This window comes from Maylandia zebra, linkage group LG23, assembly GCF_041146795.1.
Source record: "Maylandia zebra isolate NMK-2024a linkage group LG23, Mzebra_GT3a, whole genome shotgun sequence".
Classification (NCBI taxonomy): domain Eukaryota; kingdom Metazoa; phylum Chordata; class Actinopteri; order Cichliformes; family Cichlidae; genus Maylandia; species Maylandia zebra.
In genome coordinates this window covers 25,071,427-25,094,017 of record NC_135188.1, presented here as the reverse complement: position 1 = coordinate 25,094,017, position 22,591 = coordinate 25,071,427, and the positions used below count along the sequence as shown (strand labels likewise).

Here is a 22,591-nt window from a genome sequence, read left to right as displayed (position 1 = left end):
GAATGCGTGCGGTAATCGAGATTAAGCAAAATGAGGGCGTGTATCAGTAAACATACCCGGAGCAGAAGCACTGCCGCTGTTTTCTAACGTTTCATGGATGTTACTGTTTGACAAGAGCAGGGGTGCCCAATCCCAGTCCTCGAGAGCTACCGTCCTGCAGCTTTTAGACGCATCCTTCTTCTGACACACCTGAATCAAATGAATGGCTTGTTTTCAGGCCTTTGCCAAACTTGATGGCATGCTGAAGAGGTAATCAAACCATTTGATTCAGCTGTGTTGGAGTAGGGATGCATCTAAAAGCTGCAGGATAGTAGATCTCGAGGACTGGGATTGGGCACCCCTGGACAAGAGTCTCTGCTGTCCGCGGGAAAAGTGTCAGAGTGAGCGCTCCTCTCTCTGCGTCATCTCTGATGAGACCCAACATGCTGTTACATCATCGGGGTCTGCGCGGCCCTCTGTCGGTAAACTGGGGACTCAACACTTCGGATCATACAGGGAATTCTTTATACTTTGCTATGTACATCTTTAAATAAATCACGTTTTTAAACATACATGTAAATACAGTAAATAAGGCAAACTCTCTTAGGCAGCTTTCTTGTCATGTCTTTAAGTCGTCTTCAGGAATAGTTCTCCAGGCTTCTTGAAGGACATTCAAAGCTCTTCTTTGGGTGTTTCTACCTTTAGATGATTTTCATAATTTTCATACCTCAGCCTTTTCTCTCCGTTTCCCTTCCTTAAGAATGGCTTGTTGACAGCCACTGAGACCATTTCTGATGAGGAACAATAGATGATCAGCTGAAGGTCCAGATGAATCTATCAGGTCCTGTGTCAGATTCTTTACTCTTTCTATAACGACATGACTTGTGTTCTTTTTTGTATTTTTCATAGATTCAAAGAAATTGGAACAAATGATGTGTTTTTGTTACAGGCTGCTTAAAAAAGTGCCTAAAGATGTGTAGAAACAACACTGGCTCATCCCGTGACTTAGGAGCCTTTTTATGCTTGAGTGATAAGTGGCATAACAAAAACGACTGAAAATGAGTGAAAAAGCAGCAAATGCACAAATAAACACAGTAAAAGATCTTCAGAAAGCTGGAGAACTACTGCTCAAGAGCACTTTGAAAACTGACCAGAAAGTTGAACTCCTTGAAAGCAAAATATAAAGAAATGAGGGGCGGCTGATGAAATCAAAAGTTGAATTCAAATATAAGTGAAAATCTGAACCTGTGAAAACCTGGGTGATGAATTTCCATGACTTTCTTGAAATATCATCAACAGTTCAATAATTTCTGTATTTCTCTTGTTATATTTGGGTAGTTTTTTTTTTTTGTGCTTTTTTGCTTTTTAAATAAATTAAAGGCTGTTGCCTGTTTTTAATTCAAGTGTTTGCCGTGTTCCTTAGTGTTGGTAAGTCCTTCAACTGGGTGTAAGATCATAAAAATTATTATAGGAGTGAACCCACTGTCAGTATCACCCTGCACTGTAGTGGTCTTGATTCATTACTCCATGGCATCAGCCTCAGAAATCTGATGAGAAGCTCTCTCTGAAAGCTTGTCAGACTTTTCCTCAGAATGATGGGTTTCAAAAATGTAGGAGACGCCTCAAAAATTCTAAACTTGTTAGATCCTTCCATCCAAAGTGAGACTTTTAAATAAACCCAGAGGTTAAGAGTTATTTTGCTGTCATACCTTCAATTTTTTTTCTTTCAAAGTTTTAGACTCTCTGAATCTTTGAGAAAACCCGAACCTTCTAAAAACATTGGGCGCTTTTTTAATGCTCTCCTTTGGGGTTTATGGTCAGCGCTGAAGTGTTTCAGGATCTTTATGGACTGGGTTTAGTGTATTTCTTTGAAAAAAAAAAGTCAGTGAACACAGGTGATCCTTTTAAATCATATCAAAATACAGAGAATTATTTAAGTAATTGTTCTGGTGACTTCTGTTGATCACACTGCTGCCCTGTTACAAGATAACTGCCCTCTAGTGGTCACTATCAGGAACTACAACTCTGCATGTACATGATCATTTAAAAAACTTCAGGCTTTATATGCAAATACTGACATCAACAGTGAAACTGAGTGGAGCCTATCGCTGCTGACCCAAAGTCTGACTAATTAATGATAATTCTACAAGCTGTAACGGACGTACTCTCTCTGGTTATTTTATTAGGTACACCTACTACTGTGTGTGTGTTTAAGTGATGCTCAGCTCAGTCCAAAGAAAATGTCCTCTAGATCATTACACCACCAGCAGCTTGAAGCAGTCTGGCCATTATCTGACATCAACAGGGATCTGCTGCTCACTGGACATTTTCTCTTTTTCAGACCAGTCTCTTCAAACTCTAGAGACAGCAGATCCAGCAGATCTTCACGCAGACAAACAACCATGTCACATTCAAAGTCACTAAAACTAAAATGAGAAAACAGTCAGGTGTCACAATAAGATGCCCCACAAATTATTTGTGTCAGTAAAAGATTTTACTGACACAAAATCCACCACAAGACAGAGGAGAACACCACAGGGATAAACCCTGCAGGCCTGACAGCAGGTGTATCACTGCTCCTGTTTTCCACCTGGACAGTGTTTACATTGCAATCTGCCTTTGTGACAGTCATTAGCACCCTCACTAACACACAAAACAACGACTACATAACACACTAAATGTCACAAATCTCTCATCTCTCTCTACCTTTCTCTCCAATTCGCTCGCTCCGTCTCGCTGCTGTCACTCTCAAACCTTCCCCTCTTCCTAAACAACCAAATCCCACATGCTGCCTTTTTTTTTTTCCTCTTCAAAGTTGGTTGACAGGGTACATTTTTCCACCAACAGGAAAGAGTTGGCTTTTTTTTTGTCTTTACAGTTTTCGGACTGTCCTTAGAAAATGCTTTCTTCTTCTTTTTTCATTTCTTCTTTCTAGTATATAGAAAAAGGCATCGCTTATATATATTTTTTCATATCTCTGGACTTAGTGGCCTTTAATGAAAATTTCAAAACTGGTGTATACTTTGAAGTCCAAACTTTCAACACGAGCTGAAATAGAGACTCAGCGTGGCTGCAGCTTGTTTTTATGTCAGCTTAAATCAGTCATGTGATTTGGAGGTGCGCACACAGAGGGTTAATAACTCACCTTCATTCCATTTCCAGACTGTAACAACCAAGCACCTGTGTGAAATCTTAAATGCCCATTGTGCTCTGGCACAATCATAGGCATCGGTTGCTACTGAAAACAAGAAATAACACCATGAGCTGAACCTGTTAATGGTGGTGGTGTGAAGCAGTGGGCAGCCACCAATGCAGCGCCCGGGGAGCAGCGTGTAGGGACGGTACCTTACTCAGGGGTACCTCAATGTAGCCGTTCAGTGGAGTCAAACCCCCGCCGGGGCCATTAAAATATTATACCACTAGGTGGCAGCGTTGACCATTTCCACAATTTAAGTGATGCTGAAGAAGTCTGCTCCACTTTGTTACAGTGTTTCACTCATGCAAACATAAAAACAGCTTTAATTTAGAATATTTTATTAAAATGCTCACTCATTCGGTCTATCACAGTAACAAAAGTGTCAGGGTTTTGTGAAATGTGCCGTGGTCAAATATTACAAACAGACGGTGCTACATTAGGCTGCGTGTTAACTGTGAAACATCCCCAGAACGTTTTACTAACAGCCGTTTACTCACTTTAAATCCATAAAATCAAATACAGATATATTAAAAAAAAGAAGTGCAAGTGTTAGTAAACAGAACAAAAAAAGAAACAAAGTTGAGAGATTTTATACAAAAGTGCAACAAGAACCGTTTCCTCTTATCGGTCAGACAGTTTTAAAGTGTTAATATGCACAAAACTTGTGTAAACATTCAGATATTTTGGTCAAGCGTCACGTTTAAAATCAAATATCGGATCAATTAATATATATGTATGCACACTTAATAGTTAGATTTGTACACGAATACGTCATTTATTACGTTTATTGTAAAAACTGGAGTAATTGTACCCAAATGCACAGGGACTGATTAAACTTTAGCAGCATTGTGGGCGCTCGTTGCCACAGGGAAAAATCTCCTGATTAGTCAAAATTATTTATTTATTCAAAATAAATGTGTTATAAACAAACACACACAGCATCACGAGGCTCATTAAAAAAAACCAAACAAACTGGCAGCCCTCTTCAGCGGGTTAGTATTACTGGTACCCATCAGCCAGCGGTTTATTGCACAAGAGCAGCAGGGAACAGCGCCCCCTTGGCACAGACCACACTCGTCGATTGTGAAGCAGTCAGTGAATTCAAGGGCTGACGTGCAAACGCAGATTAAGAAAACCCGACTTCCCCGAAGAAATTCTGCATAGACTCTGAGAGATCGGTTCACAAAGACCCTCGGCCGACCTTTCTATGCAGGATCTCAGATTTAAGGTCATCAACAGTCACTTTTTTTGGTCAGAAACCTTTCAGCATCTCCACGGGCAAAAAACAAAAAAACAAAAAAAAACCTTGATGCTGAAGTGCAGCGAGTCGCCCCAACCAGCGGGGTGTTGCTGCCACTACTGCGCCGCCGCAAACGTCACGTCCATCAGTAGCAGCCGTCTCGCCAGGTGCTGTCGCGGAGGGCACTGAAGGTGGACAAGCTCTTTGGAGGAGTCAGTAAACTGAGGGAACAGGAGGACGACTAAAGTCAGAGGACAGACAAAGACATGATGTTCCACAACAGGTAAATCTAACAGACATTCGCTGGAGCCACATGTCTCAGGAACCCCACCAGTGCGGTGTGGATGACGAGTAACACTCGGTGCTTTGCCTCATTTCAAACTTTTAGTGTGAGTCCAAATGAATCTAATACCATGTGCTCCAGGGAGAGTGCAGCAACATCAGTGTTTGATGAGAGTTGTTGCTTCAAATGAACAAATTACACAGTACTCTTTATTTTTAAAAAGTAATCCATTATTTTACACATTTACTGACTATAGTCCAATGAGGTAGGTTTGTGTTACTTCAGATTGCGCAAGCAACACACACACACACACACACACACACACACACACACACACACACACACACACACACACACACACACACACACACACCTTCTTTTTAAAGTTTACCTTCGTGCTGGTTGGGCCACCTTGCTGCGGGGGGTGGAGCTTGTGGTACCAACAAAGGAGGCAGGGCGGGGCAGGCTGCTGCGTGCAGTGTTTGAGGTGGTGGGTGTCCCTGCAGGTTTACTAAGCAAAGGGATCCCGCTGTTGGCCCCACCCCCCCCACTGCTGTTCAGATTAAGAGACTGGAGACTGATGGAGGTGGGCATGGAGGCGGAGCCCTTGATAGTGGGACTGACGTAGGCAGTGGCCTTCAGAGGTGGCCGTGACAATGAGGTGAAGTTCCCGACACTCTGGACTCTGTTTTGGAGTTGGCCTGGAGAGGGGACTGAAGACGAGAGGAGACAAACTGAAGTTAGTAAACTTACTTGGCTGGCGGCGCCTTCAAGGCGAATGAATTTTTGGGTGAGCTGTCCCTTTAATTAGAGAAGACAAGCAGCGTCTTACTGGAGGACTGCAGTCGAGCCAGTCCGCTGGACGAATCAAAGCTCTGGCTGTTACGAAGCAAAGAAGGGGAAGCACTGGGATTGGCTGGTATGGGCACACTGGGCATGCTGGGAGCTCTGACAAGGTTAGGCATGCTTCTCCGCAGCTTATCTAACACAGACAAAAACAGCCAACAGATTTAAGGCGTCCAGAGCTGCGCCAGGCCAGATTAATAAAGTTATCTGCAGAGTCTGCAAACAGAGAAGCTTCCAAACAAAAACACAGAGACAAATAGAAACCTTCAGATGCTGAACTATTTTTAAAGATGCCTCAAAGCAGCCTCTGATCTTCTTTATACTGCTAACAGTTTCCAGCCCCCCACAGTCAGATATACACTCCTAACTTGTAATCCCATCAAACTCTCGGAGTCTCCGCCTCAAAATGGAAACACATGCCAGCCCGAGAGCTTTAAGAGCAGTTGTACAAGAGGATTAGAAAGAGTTTATGAAGCAGGTAGAGCGTCAGCGAGGTCAGGACCGAGACACCGTCACAGTGTTAAAGGGGCGAGGTTCACAATTAGAAGAAAAAAAATACTCAAATTAATGTTCAGAGATGATGTATGAGGTTAGATATACTGAACCATGTTATTGACTTACTCTCATATTCGGCTGGAGGCCATGATGAAGTTTTCCCCCCAAAACAACATGTCCAACGTCATACACGTACACAGCAATACACACAAATATCACACGCACAAAACATAAACACAGAGATAATTTATATTAGTACTCTTCAAAGCATTAATAGGTGCTGATTCTATCAAAAGATCATCAGTAGTTTTAATCCATGTCTGCTGATGGATGGAAATACCTTCTAGTGCCAGATTCTTAAAATCAGGCTTTGGTTCATCCTCATTAAAGGACTACACTCTGAGATTAAAGGTACAGTCAGGCTTTCAGCTTATTTAATAGACAAAAGAAAAGAAAAGAAAAGAAAAAGAGGTGATATACTCATAAATTTGGAGTAGCGCGTGTGTGTGTGTGTGTGTGAGAGAGATTTGTACATGTATATTCTCATAGACATTCATTTTTGATATTGTTATAAGCTAATGTTAGGCTCGAGTGTCCTTAAAAGTCACTTACAATTTGATTACATTCTCACAACGTATTAGAGTTTAAGTGTCTGAGATCAAAAGTGTTAGATCCACTTTCATGAAAGTTTCACTAACACCAGCTATTCTTCTGGTCTCTCAGGAAGCAGAAGACCAGAAGAATGAGCTGAAAGGGAATCTGTTCCTTGATAATTCCGCACAACAGCCTTGTTTCTTTATTTACATCGAGTTTCCCCCTTTCCTCACCTGAACCTGGTCTGAAGCACTGTTGCTCGGCTGCGCAGGTGCTGCCCACTCCCAGCCCCAGCCCAAGACCCTGAGACTGGGCTTGGAGCGCAGGTTGAACGGCGAACCCAGCGGAAGGGTACGGGGGGGTGGAGGGGGTGGAAGGAGGGGTGCACAGGGAACTGGTGCTTCTTCGCCAGTCTCGGATGCTGGAGAAAGTGTGGGAGTGGGGCAGGCGGGTGAGGCGTGGCTGTGGTGGCGGCAGGAGACCGTAGTCTTCGTCGTCCTCCTCGTCTTCCTCCTCCAGGTCGGGACCGGCGCTGAGCTGGCTGAGCTGGAAGGTCAAGCTCTGGCTGCGGCGGTTGGCCAGGACGGATGAGGTGCTGGCGAGGTCCTGCCTTAGACCTGGGGGAGCGAGATATGAGGACCAGCGTGCAAAACACCCACCACACACGCACACGCACACACACAGTCATCACCTCCTGGGGTTAATGAAGCTGAAGTAGCGATGGGCTCTGAGATCTGGTGCCATATGTTAAATTATTAGGAGGGGGGGGGGGGGGGACAGTAGGGATAGACAGACGGACAGCAGGAGAAGTGAGTTGGCTCAAATGACACAGATAACCATAAAAAAGTGACCAAACAGCCAGAATGATTTCTACTGTCCTGAAATCATTTCAGAAACATCTCTCTCTGTATAAAGATTCAGATTTATAGTGCATTTTAAGCACTCTGGCAGGCGGAGCAAACAACTAACCAACAGTCTACAACTCAAATCAAAAATCAGGAAGTGCAGTCAGGGTGCAGACGGAGGTCCTGCTACTTACTCTCCTCCTGCAGCCGGGCCATAACCTGGACATCAGTGAGGTCCTGCAGCTTGTATCCCAGAGCAATGGAGTCATCCTCTGCCTCAGATGCTCCCAGGTCGCTGTCCATGGACGACTGCGGGCTGAGGGTGGAGCGCCGCAGGCTGCGACCTTCAAGTAAAAACAAGACCCAAGAAGTCAGACTTTCCTCTCCGATGTCTCACTTCATGCTGCACAGTTAAACAAATGAGGCAGGACTGCTCCGATGAGAGAAGTACCCTTCACTCTTCAGAGTGTCCTCCACATAAAGATGAGGGGTCCGGACTAATGGAGGGCGATGCTCGGCTCACAGAATTAGAGCCCATTAGGCAGCAGTGAGGCAGAAATATTAAGCCCGAGGTTACAAAAACCTCTTCACAGTTAACGATCTGCCTGATATCTGCTCCCTGCGACTGCTCTATAAAGTAATCCCTTCCATCAGTGCCATTATTCTAATTACTTTAGTCTTATTTGACTCACACAGGCCAGGATTTCTGCACCTTTACGAGCTTCTTTAACGCGGGCCGTCTCTGAATCTTTGAAATTAACTCCTACCAATCAAGAAAGGAACATTAAAAATGTCTGTGGGTTGTGCTGAGTGACACAGGTTTCTCTGGATAGACAAGTGAGACTTTTGAGATCAGCACAAATGACATTTCCTTCACTTCCACTTTGGGCACAAGCTCAGGTAGGTCAACGGTCAGCTTCTTCAGGTAAAACAAATCCCATAATAGGTTTTTTTTCCCTCCTTCAGGTCGATGAGTTTGTCATATTTTCTTGTGTGAAGTAATTTGTAACATGCCTTCAGGGAAGCACTCTATAAATAAAGCCTCATTAAAACTATCGCAGTGAAGTTTTAGAATATTGTTGCTGTGCAGTTTAGATCAGAGGTGCTTTTAATAAAAGGCCAGGGCTAAGTGGTTGTTCCTTCAGTGGGTAGAGTACACACCAAACGGGCTGCACCACCTACAGGAGCTGTTTGGTCATAGAAATGAGGCCATGAAGCTCCTGTCACACAGCTTTAGTGCTGATGTTAATGCCAGAGGAGGTTTGGAGCTCCGCGGTTACAAGTCAGCAATCAGTTCCCCGATCTGCAACTTTATGTGGTTCTGCTGTGGTTTCTAAAAGCTTCCTCTTAGCAATACCAAAACTTACAGCTGATGGTGGAATTTCTCCATGAAACTGTACAATGAGGAGAACACACCTGTTGAGAATAAGACACATTTCTGTTCTAAGGCCTTTAAAATTATTTTTCAGACTCATCTACTCTTAAACAGTCGTTCACACAGATCAAAAAATTTCGTAGGAGGAATTTTTTGGCATTCATTTTTTGAATCAATCTCGATTTTTGAGACTTTTCACATGCGAATAAACAGATATGATCAATCGGATCACTGCATTTGTGGTCGTAGCTCCAAAACGTGCACCGGTACCAACTACACAATGAGATGGAAACAGCAGACGTTGCTCCGGGGTTAATCGGCTCTCTCAAATCGTTTCCCCAACATCTAGACCCAACTCTCCCAACAACAGTTCAAAATGCCTCACTGACATCCTGAAATAAGTACTAAAGCAGCTGTGATACAACTTCAGCTCCCGGATCAAACCATTAAAGCGTCCCTGCTGTCGCCTGCTCATGAGAACCGGATGAACCCACAATCTCAGTTTCTTCCTTTTCTTGTTTAGAAACATCAGGACCAGCTCAATCTCACTTCACCATGACTCATGCAATGCAGAGCTTTTGGTGCATTTAAACGTTATGAGACACTTGCATATGAAAAATTGGGAATTTCGCATCGTTTTTCTAAATGCTTTCAGTGTGTAAAAGCCTTCACACATTCTTGGAGCCGTTTTAGATTTATAGTGTACATATTATGTATTAATACAATCTGTGCTACTCTCTTACACATCAGTCTTTTCATTTCCCTTGTTTTCACTGTTTATGTAAAACTGCTGCAGTCTCACAATATAAGGTTCTCACTACGCAACTGTGGCACTTTATCCATCTTGATTATTTGTTGTTGACTATTTTTATTCCTTATCCTGCTGCTGTAATATTAATAATTTCCCTTGTGGGACCAATAAAGCATCTAACTATCACATTTAGTGCTTCAGCTGCCATAGTGTGTTTAACCTTTTCATATTTTTCCAGTATTGTAGCTTTATCCAAGCTTTCATCGGTAAGACGCTGCCAATCGTGCCTCTTTCTTGAAAGCGTGCTTATAGATAAATGAACAAACCCTGGGTTGACTGAGCCCAGCACAGAGCCCATTTGACAGCCCCGAACACATTGGTGGCACAGAGGAGGGCAGGGAGGTTCCCGTTTAGGAGAGCACGAGAAAAAGGCTCATTAAAGCCAGTGTCATGGAAATAAGCTTTGGGCAAACACCCACCACCACTACTTAGACCCCCCAGCAGTTATTTCTGAGCTACATTGCTCAGGATGTGAGCTCGCTCCCTTCAGGGCTGAGCAGTTTTATTCCCTGCAGCTTCGCCCTCTCCTGTGTCTGGAACGTCGTTTTTTCCATTGCTAATAATGCACTTGAATCCACTTTGCCTTCAAACAGGATTCACGTGCAGCAGTGAAATGTAGTCTTATAACGAGCAACAAGCAGGGCAGAGGAAAAAAAAAAAAAGGCTGCGATGAAAATATATTCTTCAATTTCAACTTCCTACAGGAGGGAATGTTTGGAATAATGTATAAAAAGCTTGAGCATGACCCAGTTTTTTTCCTCCCCCGGCACATTCGTATTCTGGTTACAATACGTATTAAATTTTTAATGTTTGTAAGGAATCAACATGTTCTTTTAAGAAGAGCAGCAAAGGAAGGCTTACTTCGGGTGAGCGGGTGAGGGAGGAAGGTGGGAGTCCTCTCAGCTACGGGGGAGAGCTCCTTCCCGATGGGACTGAGAGTCCGATGGAGGAGAGGGTGGAGCGGGGAGGAGAGGGAAGGAACTGAGGCACAGAGGGAGGGGAAGCCAGTTTTGGGAGAAAAAGATGTGACAGACAGCTGATTCATGAGTGAAAGTTGCACTGATGTTCAAATCTGGACAGTACTCGAGGAAATTTAAGTCCCAGGCCAGCCGATTATGATGCTTTGAAAAAAGATAAAACATTGGTACCGTGTCTTTCAGACGGCTGAGGAGTGGAGCAGGGCTTGGTTGGAGGGGAAGCACTGATAGGAGACACTCCAGCAACTCGACTCAGAGGAGGACCGGGAGAGGAGGAAGGAGAGGGGCTGGACAGGGAGCTACGCCACCTGGAGACTGAAGGAGGGAGAAAACAAGCACAGAGTTAGCATATGTTTAATACAAACTGTTACGTTTCCCTGTCAGACATGACACACCAACTAAAAGCTGTGGGCGGATAAAGAAACAAAAGAAAGTCCCACCCACACACACACACACCCACACACACAGGACAGTGTGTTTATAAGATTTCTGCTCTTTTCAGCATAATTATTGGAATTTGTGAATATTCAGGAGTGCACAACAGAGCAAGTGTGCTTATCTAGAAGTCTAAGGGGAAAGTGGCCCAACTGCTCACTTTATTTACTTAGTAAATTTACATTTATAGTCTTAAACATTGGTTTCAAGTCTAATTTAATACAAGATCAGGTTTACTTTATAAATGTTAGTCCAATATAGAGAAATTAATGATAAAAAGCAGAGTATTTAGTAGTGGATACTCTGGTAATAATGACTTAAGGAGTGACTACCTCTTGATAAACAAGCCACCTCCATGTGAGTACATCGACCCATCTAACAAAAACTACCCCCCCCCCCCACCCCAAAAAGAAAAAAAAATTATATTTTTATTTATTATACTTTTATATAAACTATGGTTTCACATTAAGTGTGCATTATCCCAAAGGATGAAGTAGTTTTTAGTACATGCACCATTCATGCTTTCAGTGCAGGGGTGTCAAGTCAAACATCTGGTCCAGGGGACAGAACTGGGCCACCAAACTGACCCAGTGGACAGCTTTAGAAAATGTGACACTTGGAAAGTAGAAGGATACTTGCACAAAATATTGTACTTGTCAAAAGTACAATATGTCAAAAGACTTCACCCAAGGAATGGCATACCACACCAAAGTAGGTAGAAATGTAGGCGTTCTTTACCATTAGTATTCCAACACCCAACTTTGGAGACAAAGTTAGAGAGGCAAGGCTGGAATTTATTGGACAAAGGGTGTTAAATATGGAAGAAGGGAAAGAGTTTTCATGCTATGAGGGAAACAACTGGCAGGTAGACATGTTTATCGATGAGGCAATGCTGTAACTTCATTGGTCCAGCGCACATAAAATCAAATTGGGCTGGATGGTGCCCACAATGTAAAATTAGTCTGACACCACTGATCAGTGAAAGTTACTGAGCTGACACACTCATTTATTTAAATAAAAACATTCCCATATTACATGAATGATGGGAAGATCAAACATGTTGCTAGACTGTTCAGGACCATGTAGCAAAGGCCAATACTGAGAATATGCAGCAGCTTGTTAGAATTAATACACATTAACATTTGATTTCACTCACTTCCGTCGATAGTTCATATTTTGGTTCTGTCTCTATATAAAAGTGAAGTTCCATCATACAGCTCCAACTGCCCAATAATATTTTAGTAAAAATCTTTTGGAGAATCTCTTTGACTAATTTCAGATAAACACATTTGCTTTTATTTGCAGTGCAAATTTTACATCAATCTTGTATAAAATGAAAAAGATTTCCTAACATACAAAAACATTTTTATTTTGAACAGATCATATTTCATTAATATAGGGATATACACATCCGTTATTTGGAACAGATATCTGAACTTTTCTGCCAATAAGTGCTGATTTAATCATTTTTGCCAGTGTTAGCTGCCGTAAGCCTCTTTTAGCCGGCGTTAACCTCCGTTAGCGAAACCTTGAGGGTAGCTCTAGCATTGTTAGACTTACCACACATCTGTCAGACTATGATGTGAGAATGAAGTCAGACTCTTTGTCAGATAAAAAGTTTTCAGGTCACTTGACCTTATCATTAGCTGGTGACTCTTTGAGACACTTTTTCGCTGCTTTTGCAAATAAGGAACCCTTCTCAGATGACAGTACTTTATCATATCTTAACTCTGAAGCTGCAGAAATGAATTAAAATTTGTCTATGACTTCTCTTCTCGTATGTGGCCGGTCTCTAGCTACATACATAAAACAAGACTGAACAGTGTGTTCAAGGTGGCGGGCCAATATGACAAACCTGCACCTACGTATTTTTAACAGATTAATTCTAAGTTTGAGAACACAGTTTGTCGGAATACATAATTATGCACTTATAAATATATATTTATGAGCATAATATTATTGTTTTTCTGTTAAAAACGACTGACTGTAACATTTTAAGCTCAGAGTCGGGTAGACGTAGAAACTAGAAGGACATCACTGAGAAGCTTTTATTTCACTTACAGTAACGACTTGTTGCCAACTCGATTAATGTCCTTTTACTCCACCTGTGCCTCGATAGCGCTACATCAATGAGTGCAGGAGTGGGAATAAAGGACAAACTAGAGTGTAAATGAGCCGTAGTCCTCATTTCCCCACAATGAATTGGTACTTCACACCAGCAAGCATCCAAAATGAAACATGTTAACATTTTTGGGTGTAATGTCTCTTTAAATGCCATCAGTGAATATTCTATGGGACTTTAAAAAAAGGGAAAAAAAATCACCATCAGTTCGACTCTTTTGTTCTTTACAGCTCAAAATCAGAGATAAAAAGACAATAACCACACAAAGCCAGACATCACAGACGTCTTTGTGCACGAGGGCAGCGCCGTGCAGCCGCTACCTCACCAGCGGTGTCTGTCACCGACTGCTCTATTCAGCAGCTCAGCGCCGAGGACAAAGCAGGATTCAACACAACAGAGACGCTCACACAATGCAGCTGTACCTGGTGCTGTGCGCCTCTCACACAAATACTATTCATAGAAAGAAGAAACATGACAGCTTTGAGACACACACACACACACTTTTGGAATCAGAGGTGAATAAAAGAAAATACTGCTTGTATTATTTAAAAGGTGTGCGAGTAAGGCTGGTGTCCGCACAGAGATGCGAGGGAAATCTTTCTCTCCTTTACCTGTCAATGTGAATATAAAAGCATTTAGCTACGAACCTTTCATGTACACCGTTGCTATGGCAACAGCTCTTCATTTCATCACGGCAAACCTCGGGTGGGGGAGAGAGAGCTAGTGGGCCAAGTTGGTGGGAGGATTCCTCTGCAGAGGATGGTTAGTGTGTCGAGTGGAGGTTTAACTGCTTCTGATGCAACAAGGTGCACAGCCGAGGCAACTTCAGAGGATGCAGCCGAGTCAGGGAGTCGAACTCTGTGACCCAAATACTGAGACTGCAACGGAGGCTAGTTTAAAGCACATGGAAGGTTAGCATGTGATCAGCAATGCAGAGGTGACACTCCAGCACAGTGATCACAGCAGCTGCAATATTCCTTAAGATTTGTTTGTCAGCACTCGCACTCAGCCCATCTAAAACAAGCCTGAGTTACCGTAGAAATGTGTCTAACTGGCAACATGGCTCTCAGGAAGTAACTTGCTACAAACCAAGTGTGGCCGAAAAGATATGCTGTAATGAAATTCACAAGTATCGAGTTCTGGCTGCTACACCAAGACTTGAACAGAGTAGCTTTGCATGAGTCACAGTTCAAAATAATCCTCATTTTATCTGATTCTAGGCCTTCAGATCATCCTCTCTGAAACAAGACAAGAGGTTAGCTCTTCCTCGCACAAGATTAAAAGCAGGTGGCTTCTGTGCCTGAGATGACCAATTCATGATGTTTCCTACTGATGTCATCATAAAGATGAGGAAAATCTAACAGAGGGAGGGGCTATTTGATCTTGATTAAACCACAATTTGTTCTGTTAGATGCTCAGAATAACCCAAAGTTCAAAGTGACATCTGGTTTCCGACCGGTTGTATTCCTGTATCAAAGCCACGCTGCCGAGCACCATGTCATTTTACAGTTAAATTGTCATCCTGCAGCAACTACGTCACTATTTGTGGAGGACTTCCTGTTTCAGATTTGTGAGTTGGGCTGGTCTCTGAATTCAAGTCGTGAATGTGAATTTCCATGCATTCAGATTTGTAACTTTTGCCAGTTTAGTGCAATTAATCACTGTATAGCAACAATGAGGTCAAGTTGTCATGCAGTTCCCAACCCTTATCGACCTCTTGTTGTTGTTTTATGGCCGTCTTGACACGCCAATGTTGCTTTGAAGACGGCAGCTGACTACGAGTGGTTTCAGACATGGTCCCCGTCTTCAAAATGACCATTTCAAAAGGCAACACGATCACAAGTTCAGTGCAGTAGCAACAACTTTGTCTCCCACGACCGGTTTCCTTTGTGTGACTGTAGCATCAGGATATGTCAGACTTTGAATGTGAAGTCGTAGCTTACTTGATTGTGCGTTATAGTCATATCAAACATGGCCACCTAGAGACTGGCACCATAAATTCAGCAGGAAAAGTGCTTAGCAACCAGACAGCTGGGCCCTCTTTTGCAACCATGTGTTGATCCTGGCTGGTCACTAGAAAGAAAACAGATTCAAGGCACTTTTCAATAGCACCAAACATGAGCACCAATTATTTGCCTTGGCAAACCTAAACTTTGACTTAATGATGGCATGATACCATTAGAGACTTGCTGAAACTGCATAAGGAGGCGGGGGATGCTTTTGCACAAAGAACAGGCATACATGCAGGCTTTAAATCTTGCCTCCTTTCTTTATTAATTGATTTAATCAAAAACATTACTGTCACAGTGAATTTTTGGATTGCGTTGGTGAATCTCCACTCTGCGCATCTAACAAGATTAAATTCAATGTTGCTCTTTCTGCAAGCTTTGCGGTTACAGTGTGAAGATTAGCCTTTCTACACCAACAGCCGGCCCTTGATGGAAGCAAAATTGCAGTGTAAGTGAAGTATTTCTTTGACTTTAACACTGCACATAATTACTTGATTCCTAAGTATGTGGAGGCTGAGCGGGATCGTATGCAGACGAGCGCGCCCACGCAGGTGAGTGGAGCTCCATCTCGCCTCATTAAAGGCTGCGGGCGTTAAGCTGCCTGTTCAGCTGAGGCCGTGGGAGCTGTCGCCTCCACTCACACTTCACAAGCAGCCCCATCTTGCGCGCGCGCGCACACACACACACACACACACACACACACACACACACACACACACACAAAACTACAAAGAGACCCATCGATTTGATGAGGACTCTGATAAGCACACGGACATCAGGACTGATGATCCTGATCTGCTTTTTCCAGGTCACCTGTCGATAAACTCCAAACACGAAATCCATTTTTACAGACCCATGAGGTAACCATGACAACACTAAGCCAAGCGGCGGCCTCACCACTGCCATCGATCCACTGGTCTGCTCCTTGCTTTAACCTGCTGGTATATTTACACCAACTTCCTGTTTTACTTGCTCAGATCTTTTCCGGTTGCTCAGTATCGCTAAGCGACGGCTGTAATTATGACAGACACGCAGGTCAGCTGACCTGGGCCTGATCTGCCTAAGAAGTGCCGACGGACTGCTGAGCCCTGCAGTGCATGGATGAAGGTGAGCCGACCTCAGACTGATCACCGTGATCACAGAGTACTTAGGAAGCATTACTGAGGTGACTGCTTATCTTACTGGCTTTAAAAAGTGGATCATTTAAAAAGAGCGCTAGTGACTGTGCTGCCAGCTGTTTCCATTCATCTCCAGACCTGCTGAGATTTCACCTCTCACAGGAAATGTCTCCTGCTTCTTAAGCTGATTAAACAAATGCAGTGTCACGTTACACTTGTGCTCTAGCACATTACTGCTGCGTCTTTGCATATCAGTCCAAACACCTCCCGTCTGACCATCACAGGTTTATCTGAACAACTTTGAGGGGTGAGATACATTTTTTAAACAGGATTTAGGTAAAAATGTCATGCCCCTGTCTTCATATTGGTAAAAAAGGGGATCACCATGATAAATTCTGGAAAACACTTTAGTGCACCAACCTTCGTTTCTTTATATATTGCTTACAAAGAGCCAGACGTTGTCATTTTCTAAAGAGTCACCAGTTCTAGAGGTTTTCTAAAGTGTTTCTTTGGACAATAGCTGCTTTTTCACACATTTTCAGTCCAGTCCTTCAGACAACAACATTTCTTTTCTTGAATCTATGAAAAATATCTGGAACTTCAGTGGGTCGTTTGAGACCATTTCTGATGAGACTTCAGTGAACAAACATCTCAGTGCATTCCTATTTTATTGTACTTTTACCTTAGAGTACTTTATTTTTCTATTGTCCCTTATTTTTGTGTTCAATGTAAAGCACTTTTGTCACCTATAGTTGTTTAGTATTTGCTATACAAATAAAGTTGAAATTTCGTTGTCCAAACTCTGTTTCTGCCTTAAATACTGTATTTACATGTTTCAATATAATAACTGCACCCATTTCTTATTTTACTAGCAAGATAAACAAATGAGTGGTAGCTCTTTTCTTGCTAATGGCTCCTCCAAAATAAATGGCACAGAGAAAATAGCTACACAAATATCAACAACTTTTGTGTGGCCGTTAGTTCGACTTTAATGCATGCAATGTTGGACTGAGCAAACTGTTCCGTCCACAAACAGTAAACCACCACTGAGAACACAACTTCTCTCATACACGATCCAAGACATGAAGATCAAGATCAAGAAACAAGCTGCTCAAGCTGAGTAAGTTGAGAAGCCAAACAAGCAGCTGTCAATCTTGATTTTCAACAGGTAACAAAAGCAGAGATGAACAAGCTCATATTTTCTGCCTGTACTGGTTCATACGGCACAATCACCAAAACAGAGTGTGACGTTTTTCCTTCTCCTCCACCCCACGCAGTTTGCTGGCAGCTTTGTGCTAATTTCAAACAGGCAACTAAAACAAAGACCTTCTGTATGCATTTCATTTTAAAGAGATATTGGAGCAGACGAAGTTTGGCGTCATATTGTCAGAGCAATCGCACAGGTGACGTTTTGACATAAAAGGAACCTAATTAATAACCTTCTAAATACAATAGCACAAAATTTCTTGTAACACAACACCGCTCAATACAAACTCAGAAAATGGCCACAAGAGCAGGAAGAACAGTTTCAGCTGGAAAAACTAAAAATTAACATTGTAAAATAATACTAACAACAAAAACAACAAATTAATAAAAATAAATGGAGTGCAATTACACTTTTCTTATGCTGACATGCCGAGGCCCCAGCTGCCCACAGATGTGCTGACGTATCTAAAGTAAAGAGTCTTTACTTATTCATTACTGAATGAATTATTACACATTGCTCAAGTAAATGAGAAGCTGGGCTGTTTTTTTTTTTTTTTTTTTTTTAAGGGAGGGCTTTTCTATTAATTTCTATGTCTGCATTTGTATTCTTAGTACAGCTTTGCATGATTCACAGTATCAAAATAATCCTCTTATCTCATTATGTCCTTAAAGCTAGCTTTCTTCTGGTTGGATGGTTCTCACAAACAGAAGCTTTTGACAGCGAGTGGGTGGGGCTTGTACCTGCTCAGTATTATCATACTGGTGTGAAAAAATAAATGATTCAAATGTGTCTGCATGTCATTTTGAAACTCATGCTCAAACGCTGACACAGTTTTAAGGAATTCATCCACACTGAACAAAAACCAGTGTTGACAAATTAATCTGCTGAACCCAGGGACTCATCTCATCAGTAATACACTATACTGCCAAAAGTATTCACTCATCCATACAAACTATTGAATTCAAGTGTTCCAATCACTTTAGTGGTCACAGGTGTATAAAAATCAAGCAGCTAGCCTGCTTGTACAAGCAAGCTCCATAAAGACACAGAGGAGAGAATTTGGTGTAGAAGAACTTGACTGGCCTGCACAGAGTCCTGACCTCAACTCGACAGAACACCTTTGGGATTAATTCGATTGCAATCTGTGAACCAGGCCTTCATCCGACTGTACTTCTGGAAGAATGTTCAAAAATTCCCATAAACGCTCCTGAACCTCAGTTGAAGCTGTTGTGTCTGCAAAGGGCTGACATCATATCAAACCCTAAGAATGGGAGGTCACTTAAGTTCAGATGTGTGTGAAGGCAGATGAGTGAATACTTTTTGCAGTGTAGTGTATTTGTGCTCAACACATTTCTTTCTAACAAGCCAGCAGCTGTGCTGTGTGCAAGATCTGTACGAACTAACACCAACACTTCCTCCTGGCCAGCATTTGTGTTGTGAGAGACAGTAGGGGCGTGTGAGGTAGCGAGCGCTCTTGTTTTTGGCAAGACACTAAAAGCTGTGTACATCAGTTTTAAAATAGCCTGGAGGCGAGCGGCACCCTGCAAACTAATCCGCTGCCTCAGCCTTTGGTTTTAGCGTGCACTGAACAACAGAACTGCGGGGACTTCAAGCTCTGAAATGCTCCCAAGATAAAGATGCATTTTATTAAGAGAAACCGTCTTGAGAAACACCCACAGGCTGAACTCCAAGTTAATGAGGAAGAAACTCCCACTCTTCACTCATCTACTCAGAGAAATATCAGACTTGATCATCTTTCTTGCAGCAGTAGCTACAGCAGTGCTCCCAGCAGCAACTTAATCATGTGGCTTGTGTCCTCTTTTGCACCATTGACCTGCACAGCCAGGTGTGTGCAATCCAACCTCCCTGGGGGGGGGGGCAGTCAGAGTCATTTTCTCTACACACAAATTACAAACAAACCAGTTGACTCGCACCTTGCTCTAGCCGGAGGGACAGCGACCTTCTGGCGGCCTCCACCTCCGATTTGGGGCTGTCCAGAGCCTGCCGGCACCACTGCAGCGGTGTGAGGGCGTCGCTCGTGGTCTCCGACCTGCGGTCCTTTGATGACACATATAACCTGGAAAGAGAAGCAAGAGTGAACTAGACTTCTACAACTTCTATGAGCTCTGATAGGAGACTCTGGCCAATCCCAGATCTTTCCAAACATGATCAGGGGAGCAGTTTAAGAGACTACAAAGAGCTGGACAGTGTGTACACTGTGGTGGGGACAAATCTGGGAAAGCCAAACTCAAAGGTCAACAAAGACTTACTCTGTAGTAAGGTGCTTGAATGCTCATTCATTCTGAAAGCCAACTGGAGCTTTACTTATTTAGCCTATAAACCAAGTAGTCCATCCTAATGTTTCAGGGCGTAGAGATGATGTTACTGCCCAACAAACAGTTCAAAACCAAAGAGTGTGTTTGTGTAACTCTGAGAAAAGCGGTAAAAGCTCACATTTGAGATGGCAAAACAAGAAAACACAAATTACTGCCACTGTTTTGCCCAAGTTTGTGCTTGAAAGACATCTAAAACCAGTACTTAACAATGCTCACATGAGAATTTCCTCCTTTTCTGTCATAAGAAGCTGTGGTCAGGCATTTACATACACAGGCCTGTTAACTTGTTACCCATCATGATCGATTACACCTGGTAGTGTCTCTTTGCGACTATTAAAATATATAGACAAATATTACTCTTAATGCCATCTTCCTCTTTTAAAACTTCTCCTGTTTCATGTCAACATCCTCCTCACTACATATCTAGCCTTAATCACGTGCCTATTCTTTTAACTCAACTCTTAGCTGTTGAATACAGATAACCAACTCAATCTGGATAATTCAGTGCTGTGACATACATATATAATCTCTCAGCACACAGTCCCTGACAGATCGCACTCCAGACTCCATCGTTCCTTTTGCGCCACCAACTCGTTTCCTCCTGAGTCAGAGAAATCTGTCTCCCACTCAGTTTGAAGGTGGTGTCAAGCCTTTTTAGAAGCAAGGAAGAGGCTCAAACAGAGTGGATCAGATTATTCTGACAGCCCGGATGCTGCTGCTCTGTGGGCAACATGGAAGAAGCTGAATTATAGATTAAAACCCCGGCTGACATCAGGTGAGAGTGTGACCTGAAGGGGACTGAGTGCACACCCACACATGGAGATCGGTCATATTCATATCTATCTATCGCTACAAGTGAAAAAAATGACCACTTGTATTAGTTAAATGCAGCCCTGGGTCACTTCCTGTTTATGAGTTTGCACAACACCTCACAAGCTGTGACAAAAATCAGCAAAAAATTTCACTTCCTTAATTTGATTTAGTCCTCTCTGCAGCCACTCCACAGCAAAACACAAGAAGTGTTTCCCTGAAGCTTTAAAGGCAAGTGGCAGCACATAAGTAGGGCCTGATTAACTTCAAGGTGTGTGTGGCTTTGTTGGGGCACTGCAGAGGGCTGGAGCAGCTGAAAACAAAGCTTTAAAAATCCCACATTTCAGTTAGAAATCACATACTACATGACTGAGCAACATATGGTTGGAAATGCAGTGTGCACTTACCAGGTTTCATCAGACTCCTCTGAGCAGCTCAGGGAATTCAAATCCAGAAGTTCCAGCTCGTCCAGAACCGACGGCTCGGATGCATCCTCCTCCTCCTCGTCGTCGTCCTCCTCCCTCGCAGCAGCAGCCGCTCCATCCCTGCCGCTGTGCGGGTGGAAATAGTCGAAAGGCTCCTCGGGGGCGGAGAACGAGCCCAAGGACGAGTGGCACAGCAGGGTGGGCAGCGGGCTGGGGAGGCAGTATCCGCCGGCGCCGGCTCGGGTGCGCAGCTGCTCGTTCTGCCGCTCCAGTTTGCGCACCAGCTCCTGCAGCTTCTTCACCTCCAGCTCGGCGTTCAGGGTGTTGCTGTTGCAGTCCACCTCCGTCATGATCGCGGGGTTCAGCACGGCCGCCTCCATTGGAGCAAAGAAAAGCACACGAAAAGACCACAATACCAGCCGCCTTCACCTCTACCTCCACCTTAAACCACAAATGGAGGACAGGTAGGGCCAAGCTGCTGCTGCTGCGCCCTCAGACTGCTTTCTGTATTCGGCAGCGGTAGTAATCTGTCTAGTACGCCTGTCTGGACGTTCACCCAATGGGAGACTACATAACTCCCCCCCTCCCTCCGACACATTTACACACGTACCCCTCCCTCTGTTCCTCTCCCGGCACTGATTACAGGTAGATGGTGCACCTGTCAGTCTAAAATGTGGGCTAATGTCCAACAACCTAACCGTAAACATATGACATTTATTTTTTTCATGCTGTAACACATTTCTATATTCTGCTTCACTCAATGCAAACACACTGCCTCAGTTAATATTTACTTATAAGCTTTTAACTAATTAATGATGTTATTTTATAATGAGATGAAGTTATAATTAGCAACAGACGGTCACACATGGCAGGCATTTGTGAAACTTTGGCGACATCTAGTGGTTGAAGTGAGGGATATATCAAATTAAATATATATTATTTAATAACAGAAATAAAACAGAAAAAAAGCCTACGTTCGTCCGGTTCTGCCTTTGACCTTTATCGGCAATATGTCGATAAAGCAATATGTTTTTTCACTCTAGAGACTAAACTATTGATAAACTATCGAATTCGTCAATTTATTTATTAATAAAAAAACGTTACTTAGTAGAAATCACCACAGTCACCCCAAGCGAATTTGTATTTCACCGTTATTAGCATACACTCCCGAAAACACCCGGATGCTCCGAATCCACGAAGGCAGTGCCCGAGCGTTAGTGTTGCACTGTGGGTAATGTAGGCCATGGATTTTGACAAAATAAAACGTAAAACGCGGAATAAAATCATATCTGGTTCTACTGCAGGTTGTTGGCAGCATATTTTATTTGATTAATTTGATTAGATTTGTTTATATAAAAATTTTTAAACACATCACCACAGTTGACTTGATTCAATCTAAAAAAAAATCTTAGTTTTGCTTCAAAAACTGCACAGTTTGCCGTAAAATCGTTACTCCTGCCTTTAAAAAAAACAAAAAAAACAAAAATT

At 42.9% G+C, this 22,591-nt stretch overlaps 1 protein-coding gene across 4 annotated transcripts; it reads right to left on the bottom strand.

The window, feature by feature from the left end:
• Nucleotides 1-3,496: 3,496 nt before the first annotated feature.
• Nucleotides 3,497-21,676, bottom strand: LOC101476760 (SLAIN motif-containing protein 1). Of its 4 annotated transcripts, XM_004562602.3 has the most exons (10): nucleotides 21,086-21,675; nucleotides 19,467-19,609; nucleotides 10,813-10,956; nucleotides 10,526-10,645; nucleotides 7,673-7,822; nucleotides 6,867-7,250; nucleotides 6,166-6,177; nucleotides 5,531-5,680; nucleotides 5,090-5,411; nucleotides 3,497-4,636 (listed from the first exon to the last, which is right to left on the bottom strand). In XM_004562602.3, exons 1-10 carry the CDS (start codon nucleotides 21,481-21,483, stop codon nucleotides 4,561-4,563), a joined length of 1,899 nt encoding a protein of 632 aa, XP_004562659.3. In that variant the 5' UTR covers nucleotides 21,484-21,675; the 3' UTR covers nucleotides 3,497-4,560. The 4 variants fall into 4 exon arrangements, with proteins under 4 accessions (XP_004562659.3, XP_004562660.3, XP_004562661.3 ...); XM_004562603.3 differs by lacking the exon at nucleotides 6,166-6,177; XM_004562604.3 differs by lacking the exon at nucleotides 10,526-10,645.
• Nucleotides 21,677-22,591: the final 915 nt, after the last annotated feature.

Excerpts from the sequence above, each read along its gene's own strand:
- LOC101476760 (XM_004562602.3), bottom strand. The coding sequence starts at position 21,483 with ATGGAGGCGGCCGTGCTGAACCCCGCGATCATGACGGAGGTGGACTGC. Across the intron at positions 10,646-10,812 it reads TCAGCCGTCTGAAAGACACG|TTCCTTCCCTCTCCTCCCCG; the intron begins GTACCAATGTTT and ends TCTGTGCCTCAG. Across the intron at positions 5,412-5,530 it reads GGCTCGACTGCAGTCCTCCA|TCCCCTCTCCAGGCCAACTC; the intron begins GTAAGACGCTGC and ends TCTCGTCTTCAG.